This window comes from Piliocolobus tephrosceles, chromosome 17, assembly GCF_002776525.5.
Source record: "Piliocolobus tephrosceles isolate RC106 chromosome 17, ASM277652v3, whole genome shotgun sequence".
NCBI classification, from domain to species: Eukaryota; Metazoa; Chordata; class Mammalia; order Primates; family Cercopithecidae; genus Piliocolobus; species Piliocolobus tephrosceles.
Genome location: NC_045450.1, coordinates 71,246,082 through 71,257,525, shown reverse-complemented (window position 1 = coordinate 71,257,525; position 11,444 = coordinate 71,246,082). Strand labels below are relative to the sequence as shown.

Sequence of the window (11,444 nt, the reverse complement as noted above, 5' to 3'; positions counted from 1 at the left end):
TTTTAGAGAAAAGACCTCCCTCCCAATCTATTTCTAAGAATGCGTGACTACTTGTGTCTTTATCACATGTCATAAAATAAAAGTGACTTAGAGGTTCAGAAAATTGCATTTCATGACCTCGAAGATAATCCAGCTAGCGATGGCATAGAGGTTGGGTGCATTTTCCCGAAGTTCCAAGCCTAACTTGGTTGTGAACATCTCAATATTCTTAATTAGATTTTTGTTGCAGACCTCTGCTCCCCTCCCCAGACTATCAGTCACCTCTTTAAGCTGCTGGGGGTGCGGGGCCAGGAGTGTCCTGCCATCAAGCCTCAGGTCCTCTGGGGCCTGGAGAGGCCCCTTCCAGCTGATACCAGCACATCCCCTTATTCTTCCCCCGCATTCATCCCTCTCTCTCTGCATCTACTTTTGCTTGTTTCACCCAACTTTTTAAATTAAACGTAGTCCTTCATTATCTGTTTCTGAAAAATGTAGCGACCACCAAGCCTGGATCTTGAAAAAACATGGAAATCAAAACTCTGACATTGTCTGAGGCATATCCCCTCCCCCTCACACCCTTCCTCATGGTATGCCTTGAAATATTTTGATCCCTTAAAAACAAAAGCAAAAGGATAGGCCGTCCGCTGTTGTGGGTTACATAGCTGCATGTGTATTGGCTAATGAGATATCATAATGCAAGAAGATGTTATATAGAGTGCACTTTCTTAATAAAAGTTGTTAATACAGGCGTTTTCAAAGGTCAATGCTTAGAGTCAAGTATTTATGCAAATAATAAAACATGTTCCTTTTACTACCCAGAAAGAAATTAAGAGAAAACTTCTCTGTTTAAAATAAAAGTGTTACTGCTCTGGGTGGTTTATCAGCTTCTGTACCTGAACATTGGTCATAAATCCTAATCAGGCCCTACATGTTCCAGAAAACCTGAAAACCCAGGGTCACCCCCGGCACCTCCACAACTTCAAGTCAGGAACAAACCCAGCTGTGACTACCCCACATCCAGATGGCCTCATAACCAAGGCCTGACCCACACAGCAACAGCGAAGCAGGCGACGGTCCTATGGAGGTCCCCGGTGGAAAGGACCACACTGCACCTGTAAGGCCTGTCTTGGGTAGTCTGCGGGCCCTCGCATGCCCGGGACGCGCAGGACCTGCGGTGGGTGGCTGAAGACCACTCCATTAGACAGGCCAAAAGTCAAGGAATCTCCCGCGGTAGAGGTCCCCGCGGGTACCCATGACCCCGCGGGGATCTTTTAAGTCTCTGTAGCTGCGCCCGGTTGCTGGGAAAAGTTTGCTTCGGAGAAGACAGGCGAGCGCGCCCACCTGCGCGCAATGGTTGGTGACACTTCCCTGAACCCACAGGCCGTCCCAGGCAAAGATCATTTTAAAATCCTCCGCAGGTGGGAGCTGTGGCCTTTCGCTCAGCGGAGGCGCAGGCTGGGCCGGGAGAAGAACCGCGCCATCGTTTGCTTTACTGGAAGTGGAGCACGGTGTCGGGAAGCTGCAGGGGGAAATAGGAGAGGAAGGGGATCCCCAGCTGGTAAAAACCGCCCTGGACGTGCGGGTCGAGCATCAGGGAAGCGTTGAAAGGCGGGCGGAGGCTGGAGGAGGCGGCCAGGAGCGAGGCACCCAGACGGCCGCCGGGCCCGGGCTTGGCGCCCCCCAGGAGCTCGTCTCCTGCAGGCGGCTTCTGGCCCTGCCTTCCCGCCAGGATGCTGTCTATGCTGAAGCTCTTGGACTTGTCGGAGCTCTTCGGAGAGCTGCGGGAGGCGGGGCGCAGAGGGGACCCCGGGCCGTCCCCCGTGCGCGCTGGCTGGCCGACCGCCACTGCCGCTGCGCCCTGGACAGCGTCACCGGCGTCCTCGTCTGGGGACGCGGTCCCCGGCCAGTGGAGGGGCGCCGGCGGAGAGGGGCCGTCCAGGAGGGGCGAGGGGCCCGCAGGCGCTCCCTCCAGGCGTGGGATTGCGGGGCCCGAGCCCCCTGCCCCGCTCCCCGCCTCCGGCTGCGCCTCCGCGCTGCGCTCGTGCGTCTCGGCGCGGGGCCTCTTGGCCTCCGGGGCCCCGGGGCCCGGCTTGGGCTTCCTCTTCCGGCGCCGGTAGTTGCCGTTCTCAAACATGTCCAGGCAGCGGGGGTCCAACGTCCAGTAGCTGCCCTTGCCCGGCCGCCCTTTCTCGCGGGGCACCTTGACGAAGCAGTCGTTGAGCGAGAGGTTGTGGCGGATGCTGTTTTGCCAGCCCTGCCGGTTGTCGTGGTAGAAGGGGAAGCGGTCCATGATGAACTGGTAAATGCCGTTGAGCGTGACCCTCTGCTCGGGCGCGTCCTGGATCGCCATGGCGATGAGCGCGATGTAGCTGTAGGGAGGCTTCTGTGGGGTCTCGGCCCGGCCCGAGGCAGCCAGAGCAGCCGCGGGGGCGAAGGCCAGAGGCAGCCCGGGTCTCTCGGGACCGTACAGATAGAGCATGGGCGAGGCTGCCAGGGCAGACAGCCGGGGATCGAAGAGGTGGCTCATGGCAAGCCAGAGCCTGCGCTGCGCTCCCCGCAACGCAGACGACCCGGGGGACCTAGGCACTGCGCCCCGCGCCGCAAGGGCCCTCCCGGGGAGCCAGCCGTGCCTCTGCCTCTGGCTCTGCCGCTCTCCCCGGCCGCTCCGTGCTCTGTCCCTTCTTCATGGCTTTAAAAATGTTAAATAATTGTTGTAAGTTTGCTGTTATATGTTGACTTAGCCCTGGAAAATAAATTGTCTATGATAAACAGTCCTTGTGTTCTCAGCCCACCCACATTAATTAAAATTTCATTGCTGAAAAACTCCAAGCTTTTCCCTCCACGTGTCTTTTTGATACCAGCCAATCGGTTTGGGGGCTATTCCTTCATTTGTTTATAGAATTAGTCTGTTGATAAGTCCGCCCACCCAAGTTGAATCAAGCTGTGTTTATTTGGAAAAATTTCCGGGCACCCAATATATAAACGCACTGATCTGATGTTTGAAATATCACGTCCACCCCTTGACGCTGTAAGCACACACAGTCAGTGAGGCAGGATGTAGACCGCGGTGGCTCGGAGCAGGGTCTGCTGAGCCAGGAAAGAGAGGTGGAGATGGGGGTGGGTGTGCAGGGGTGAGTTTTACGCTGGCCTGGGGGAGCCCCACAACCCCAGGGCCTCCCACAAAAGGCCTTTTCTTCTCCCAGGCTTAACCGAACATGTCGAGATGTAAAAGGTCGAGTCTAGTAAAACGCTTTCTGAGGTCCTAGGAACCTTTTAGATCTGGGCAGGGAGGGTGTCTAAGAAGCCTGAGTGTCTGCTGAGAAGGGGATTCGGCCCTCTCTGAAAAAACAGGTGGCAGACCCAATAGGAGGTGGCACACTCTAGGGACCTGCTCTCCCACACCCTCCCTTCCAGGGCTCTCTGGAAATCGGAGGGAAATTGGACTCTGGGAGCCCAGCCTCTCTGGAAGGGAAGGCCTAGGGCACTGGAGGCCTGGGGAAGAGCACCTGGTCCACAGCTCCATGGAGGGAGGTTTCAAAATAAACCCATTTAGAGAACTGGGGGCAAAAGTAAGGTCCTCCTGATGGGGCCAAGGTTGCAAGGGAGGACCACCATAAAAGGAGGCTGTGGCAGCTGGCGCGGGAGGCCTGGTATTTGTGAATGTGGGTCTCCAGCTTTATATTCTGGGCTTTCCTGTTTATAACAAGGAGGGGGTTATAACAACTTTACAAGTGCATGCAGCTGGCCCGTGATTACATTAGGCATTTGGGAAGCCTGCTTGCTCTCCCTGCATCCACCCACCCTGGGGTGTACACCGCTACCCACCCCCATCTCATTTTACATTTTCCCACGTCACTGTTTGAATAAAAAATCCTGAATCATGCTGATTTCGAAGGCGGCCTCTCTTCCCCACTCCACTCCTTAGGGCAGGGGTAGAGGGCACCTAGTGTGACTACTTCCTGTTTATGATCACCCCCTGAATATTAAAACACACACACGCACACGCATTCGGATAGGATAACTGGCGTCTCATTGAGTGAATCGTGTGAGCATGTCAAAGAGACGAGGGAAGGGGGATGATGGCAGGTAGGTGTAGAAATGGCCCACTACAAGTGGGCCAAGAAGGAGGGAGAGGCACTGAGGGCACTCACAGGGGTAGAGGGAGTGTCTGCTGCTGCCACACCCGGCTGGGGCTGTGAGTGCTTAGGTAGCCTCTGAAGAAGGAAAGGTGGCGGGCATCCTTTTTCAAAATGAGAAAAACAGAAATAACCCGTGTGTTTGGGGTTCCCGGGTACCCAGCCCATAGAATAAGTAGACCGCAGAAGGGCAGGTAAATTTAAAATATGAAAAAGGAAGTCGCAGGAATGGTGGAAAAACCGGTCTGGGTGCCGACACTGCCTGCGGGAGCGACAGGCCAGTCCCTGGGACACCTCGGGCCTCCCTCCGAGGCCCTACTCCTTTAACCTGGGTCCAGCACGCAGCCCGGCCCGCCTAGGTCCTGGGGGTGAACCTCTGGCCAGCAGGGGCGGGGCGTTGTCGTTTCGTGACCGCTCGCTCTCACTCGCGCACACCTTTCAACCTTGGGATGAAGAAACCTCAATGCCAGCGCCTTTGCAACCCGCAGGCCCCACAGTCTCTGGGGTCACCCAATCTCTCCGGGGCGGCGCGCCCCCAGCAAGCTCAAGTTTGGATCCAGTTCCTTCTCCAGCCTCGGCCCTCGCTCCAACACACCCAGACCGAGAGCTAAACCGGTGTCACTATGCAACCCTTTCCCCACCTTCCTATCCCACAGCCCGTCCTGGAGCTCCCCACGCGGCACCCGAAGTCCAGCACGCACATCCCTGCCTCTACCGAAACGCCTGCCGTCCTGGCGCGACTTCCAAACTCTAAGACAAATCCGAGCTTGAATTTGTACAGTGATAAACACTACCCGATTTGGTAATGGGCGGAACGCGGGCGGAGACACGCTCGGCTGGTGGGCGGGGCACCGATAGTAAAGCAAAAAAAAAAAAAAAAGCGAGAGATTGGGAGAGAGAGAAAAAATAAAACAAAACAAAAATCAAATGCCCACGCTCTAGTTGCGGTTTGGAGACGCACACCCAGCCCCGCGCTTTTGCAGAAGTGTGCAGTCTCTGGGAGGTTTCAGCTGTAGAACTCCGGCATTGCGCCCCAGCCCGGCTCCGGAGCGAGTTTGAATCCCGGGCTCCTGGGTGATTGATGAGTTTGTAACTTGAGCCTAGGAGGAGCCTCTGTTAGAAGAAACCCTGCACTGGGGCAATTTCCATATTTCCGGGGAGTGCAGGCTCAAGCCCCGGGAGTCCGAGAGCGGATGCGCCCTCGTGCGGATGCTCTGCTGGCTGAGGACTGAGCGAAGGGCCTGCGGGGGACAGCGGAGCCTGGGAGATGGCCTGGCGGGCCTCTAGAACGAGTGTCCTAGAGAGCCAGATGGGGACCCTGAACGTTCCCTGCAGATTCATAAGCCTCGGATCCCAGAAAAGAGCGTCATCTGAGAAGTCACTTGGTGAGGGCTCGCCTCCCAGCCTGCAAGAAAAGCCTGAGATCTCTGGCCTGCCCGGATGCTCCAGAAGGACTGGAGTTTCCAGCTCTGAGGCTTGAGCAGAAACGGGGTTCAGCGTGGGATGAGGGTAGACAGCCTCGTTCCCAGTCCTGGGACAAAGCGCATGTGCGCTCCTCAGGCAGGCAGATCGGAACCCAGGCACGTGATGAAAACCGCCTCAGATAAAAAGGCCGAGGGGTGAGAGACAAGAGCTCCTCCCCCTGTGCCCCAAGCCATCCACTCAACCTTCCTCACTGGCAAGTAAACAGCAGAAACCCGAGTTAACAGTAATCTGTGTCGCCTTTCCAAATGTCTGCATCACTTTTCCAAATGTAAAGACAGTTAACACATATATAATGTGTGTGTGTGTTACACGTATGTGTGATTCAACCGCATGTGTAGCATGTTTGAGAAGAGCTGCAATGGAAAGATGAAAGACTTAGCCCCTCACCTTACTGACAACCTAAAAACACTGGAGACATAGATGATAATAATATGAATAACTAAAATGTATGGAGCCATTTCGTCCTCACGGCAGCCCCAATAGAAACCTTTGTCGTTTCCATTTTGCAAACCAGGAAACTGACCGAAGCTCTGTAAGTTAACCTGCCTCAGGTGTCCCATGAGGCAGTGCGCCAAAGACAGAAAAACAATCTTATAATAGCACCAGGTGTGGACACTCAGGGCTCCGTGGACGTTATCTTGCCAACCCTTACTACATTTGTGAAAGGCAGGCGTGGCAGACTCACCCATTTGACAGATGATGACACTGAGGCTCGGCACAGAATACCCCTAGACCCTAAAAGTAGGAAATGGCGGCACAGGGACCACAGCCCATGTGAGTGTCCTCCAAAAGTGGGTGCTCTGGGGTCTGACATGCTCAGGTATCTGGAAGGACTCAGAGGCAGAGATTGTCTGGAGTAGACAGTGGGAGAGGGGCCCTCCAGAGCGGAGAGGGTGTGCAGCACCCCTGGAGCTAGGAGATTCAGGACATTATAAGTAGAAAATCCCAGAGTCCCTGCTTACGTTCCACCAAAACCCCAAGACCTCTTCCTCCTTCCCTCCCCTCCCACTTTGAAAAGAGTGGAAGACTTCCAGAGCTGGGGGAGCAGGGCCCAGGGCCTCCCTTCTCTTGGGAGGCAGTGAACAGGACATGAAGGTAATGGCAGTCCGACTGGGTCAGTGAATGCAGGAGATCCAAAAGCAGGGCGGGATTTCCCAAATGATGCACTTATTTATAGCACACCTTTTTCCCAGAAATGATGGAAAGGCTCGAAACAGAGGCAGTTGGTGCACATGCTCTCTCTGGGTTTTTGAACAGCCCAACCCTCTGCTTTCCCTGTAGAGCAGGAAGGTTGAAAAAGGAAGGAAAACGCCTGGCAGAATTAAAGGTGAGTGGCATCTTCCCAGACACAGTGGCTTTCCCTGCCAGGGCTGCACAGTACCGTGTGATAAATGGCGTCACTCAGACCAAAGATCCCTTTCTCTTTTTCTCTTCTGTGTTCCAGGTAAACCTTAATGGCTGGTCATGAGTGTTTACTATGAACAGGACACTATGGAAGCACCTTGCCAACCTATGTGAGGCTGACGAATCCTGGAGATAAGCCTCTCAATCCTATTACTGTTTTCAGCCAAGAGACTGCCTCAGAGTGCTTAAGGTGATCTGTCTGATGTCACCTGAATCTTCGTAAGGGCCTGAGTTGGTGCATGTGGATTCAGCCTTAGAGACAGTGATTCCACGAGGGAGGCCACCTGTGAAAATAACACAAGACAGATGGAGACCCAGGGCCAGAGGGCCGCTGAGACAGGCGAGGCCCAGTGTCTCCATGACCTCGCAGCCTGGGTGGGCATAGACTGGGGTTCCAGAGCATGAAGCAGGACACAAAGGGGGTGGAAGCTTCCAAGCTCCATCCCCCCTAAATGGGTCTGGGATGCCAGCAGCTTTACCAACCATCCTCCCTTCCCTCTTCACACACCCACCACCCAGGATGAAGTCCCCACAAGGCTGACACTCAGACAAAACTAGCCCTCTGCTTTTGGTCTACAGCAGGAAGGTTGAAAAGGGAAGAGAAAGCCTGGCACAAATTACAGGTGGGTGGTGTCTTCCCGGACCCAGTGGCTGTCCCTGAAGAGCAGCTGCCAGCCTTCCAATCTCCCCTGAAACCGTCCACCCCCTTCCTTACATGCCTATGTCAAAAAGCAAACATTTCAAACGCCTTGGCGAGCTGAGGCCATGCAAGAGGCAGGCAGGGAACGCTTCTGAAAGTTTGGGAAAGCATTTCAAATATGCGGTGCAAGAAAGTGCTCACTGGGAGGCAAGGGGCGGGCTCTCTGGGTGGCTGTGATCCGGCCTGTCCCACTCACCTGGAACAAAGGCACCGGACCCCAGACCCCCAACCAGCCTCAGCCTACTGGCACCTAAGGCATAAAACCTCAGGTCTTTACTTACCCACCTTCATCCCACTGAGAGTCAGACAGGGACCCAGGCGAACACAAGTTCCCAAGATGCCAACCACAGGCTCTGAGACCCCAGCACCTTCTCAAGACATGTGGCTCTGCTCACCCTTCAACGGGTGTTTTATCTTGGTGTCTCTGTCTCCACCCAGCTCACCTTTTCAGTTAACAATAGGTCCCCATCAACCAACCTTGTCCAACACCCCAACCCCTTTTTTGGATGGGGGTGGGGAGGAGGACTGAGGAGAACGTCACAAGCATACAGGGTTCATTTTCACCAGTGAGCTGGGAGCTCTGTTCACAAGCCTCTCCCTGCACCAGCAGCAACCCCCACGCAGTCACTGGGTAAAGGGAAGGGGACGGACCCCCGAAAGATTTATGAGCCAAGCGCAGAAGTTCCCAGGACCCTGTGTTTTCTTCTGTGTCTGGCTTCTGATCTTCATGTCTTGGTGGCAGGAGGGTCAGCAGCATAAGTGAGGCCCCATGGCAGCAGCCCTGGCTATGCCCAGAAGGGTAGTGCAGCGTAGCCCTGGCCACCTGGTCATTTTACAGATAAAGAGACCAAGGCTAGGGAGGGGAAGTGGTTTGTTCACACAGAAAGATGTGACTTTCTCATTCCTAGCCCAGTGCTCCAGCAATTCCTGGACAAAAGTTACAGGAAGATTTGCATCTTCAGGGATAGGTCACCTATTCCAGAGCAGTGATGGCCTTTTGACCACAGACCCAAGCCCAGCCTTCAAGAGGCCCCGGCTCGGCCGGCAGGAGGCAGGCAGTCTCTCTACCTGGAAGCTGTGAAGAACATGTGGTGGAGCCTCAGAGGCTACACAAGATGGCCCATTCAAGGAGGCCACTCTGGCTGCAGCCTCTCTGGGGCTGAGAATGTATGGGACACTCAGAGGCCATGGGGATCTCTCCGGGTAGCCCATATCTGTCATAACTGGACTGTGCTTAGAGTCAGAGGCCACCCAGCCAAAACCCGCCAGGGATGCAGCGCTAATTCAACGGGAAGGTCTTTGCCATGGTATTCAGGCGCTTTCATTTTATTTGCGACATCTTTGTGATTGGCCCTGCGATATCTTCTTACTGGGTCAGGAAGGTACAGGGTTATCAGACAGACTTCGTGCAAACTGCATTTGCGTGGTCTGCAGAGCCGCCCCAGCCCAGAGTCCCTGCAGCCTGTGGCAGACACTCTGACCCTTCCATCCTCAATCTCCTTTCCCCTTCCCTTGAAAGGCCCAGAACCTCCTGAGGACCAGAAGGCAATAGGAAAAGGTGGCAGATGAGTGGATCAAGAACAGCCAATGTCCTGGGCACGTGCTTTTTGTACACTGGGCAGCAGACGAGCAGGGTGGCTCCCAAGACGCAAAACTGTTGGCGAGAACGTTGGCTGTTCACAGCATGTGCTGTGGAATCTTCCCACTCTGCTGGGAGCAACAGATGCCCCAGGAGCCGCTAAGCCCCCAGGCCTGAGGTCCACACAGGCACTGCAGGAGGCTGTAGTTGCAGGAGACGGGGCTGCACAGAGCTCTGAGCCAGCTCACAGCACAAGGGGCCGCCCGGCCTTCTAGCACTTACCGCACCTATGCCTGTCCCCACTGAGACGGAGGAAGCCTTGAGTGACAGGGTCCTCAGATGAGTCCTACAATCCCCAGGCCGCTACACACTAAGGGCCTGGTTCTCCACTTTGCTGCTGCTGAAGACCTGAATAAAGCTCCAGATACAATCCTCCAGTTGCCCACGTTCCCCAAGGAATGGAAAAACCCCCTCCTGGTAACCTCCACAAGGGCCACTCACTTGGGTTTCCGGCCCCCACACAGCAGGACTTCTTTAAAAAGGCTTCCTAAAGGTGCAAAAGCCCAGCGTGGTTTCAACAGCAGGGCTGGGGGCTCTCAGCCACACCGTCGCTCTCCTTTATTTTCCGTGTGTCTCTCAGGCCTCGCCACTAACAGGACACCAACGGTTTCAAAGCTTACGACGAAGGCAAGCTTTCAGAAAGACTTCTTTAAAACATCTAGGGAAGGGAAAAAGCCAGCTCGCTTAGGGTCTGGAATACTCTCCTCTTCTCCTGGGGCAAATAGCATGAAGGGAGCAGAAGTAAAATGAAACCGTCACGGTAGACGCGGGCAAGGAGCTTGGGCCACCTTCTTCTGCAGCTTGGAGAGGGTCTCTCCCCACCCCTACTTCCTTAACTTCCTCCTCCTGTTCACTCAACCAAAGCCCGCCTGGCCTGGGGCCTGCTGAAAGTCTAGCAATCGGACGCCCGGGCACCCGCACATTATGAAAAGGAATGAAACAGCCTCCAAGTTTTAACTGTATACCACCTCTGGGGCCACAGATTGAAAGAGCCTGTGTTGCACATATGGGGAAAATTATTATGCTTTAAGCTTCCCCTAATTCTGTTTCAACACGGCATAGAGATAAAGTACCATGTTTAAAACAACAACAAGAACAACACCCGGGTTACGTTCAGCGCCACGGCACCAAGCAAAATCGCCTTTAGCAAAATCATCAGGTCTTGAAACGTTAAGCTCACAAAGGACTTCAGCATTGGCAAGGTACAGCTCACCTGCTGAGGTGGGAATTGATGAAGCTTTGGTCCCCAAATTCACACATAGAGGCCAGCAGGGGAGTGGTGGGCTTCAGCCATTGAAATAGATAATAAAGCCATTTCCTCAGCTACTTTTCACAAAATCTATGTTGCTATTAAAAATGTAAAAGATGAGATATTAACATTGAAATGAAAAATAATCTCTATTATTTAACATATTGAAAAACTTGAATTTAGAACTCTAAAGGCATCAATTATTTTTGAAGGGTAATGAGGTTTCAAAATTTTTCGCAGTGATGAGGGTATGGATTTAGACATGATGTTGAGAAGTAACGAAGTCTGAAATTCCCCTCTGATCTGGCTGCTAAGAGTGACAGATATTAAATGCTAGAAAATCCATCCCCTTCAGACCTTCATTGGCCCAGTTCAAATTCTCTGGAACACCATTAAAGCAGGCAAAGAAGCTTGAATTTTATAAAATCGGGGGAAAGCAGGACTCACCCTGGTTTGCAGTTAGCAAACGGGAAATGTTTATTCTTCCCCTCCTTCACCTCTTAAATTGGGGACGGCTGGACACTGAGATGGAGTGGCACTGTTTTGACAATTAGCATGTTTTTCTGCGTTTAACAAAATGCATCACAGCAAGCTCATGGTCCGGTCCTTCAGGCAGCCCCCTCCAACTGGGCGGTTTCTCGAAAAGAAAAAAATCTAGAGTGGGATTTTAAAATTAATCAAAAGCCTTTTTCTGTCGCTAAACAAGACAGCAGGTGTGTGCTCCTATTCTCTGGTCATTTTTATGTGTCTACACATATACCCACCTGTGTAACAAAAATAATCAAAGCAGGCGGGTTTGCAAACACACCTCGTTTTTAAAAAATGCAACAACACAAACACTGTCCAAACTTT

The 11,444-nt window shown here is 53.5% G+C and overlaps 1 protein-coding gene across 1 annotated transcript; it reads right to left on the bottom strand.

Moving 5' to 3' along the window:
- Window positions 1–269: 269 nt before the first annotated feature.
- On the bottom strand, window positions 270–2,543 carry FOXL1 (forkhead box L1). Its single transcript, XM_023228803.1, has one exon. The coding sequence runs from the start codon at window positions 2,504–2,506 to the stop codon at window positions 1,469–1,471; it is 1,038 nt and encodes a 345-aa protein (XP_023084571.1). The 5' UTR covers window positions 2,507–2,543; the 3' UTR covers window positions 270–1,468.
- Window positions 2,544–11,444: the final 8,901 nt, after the last annotated feature.

Excerpts from the sequence above, each read along its gene's own strand:
- FOXL1 (XM_023228803.1), bottom strand. The coding sequence starts at position 2,506 with ATGAGCCACCTCTTCGATCCCCGGCTGTCTGCCCTGGCAGCCTCGCCC.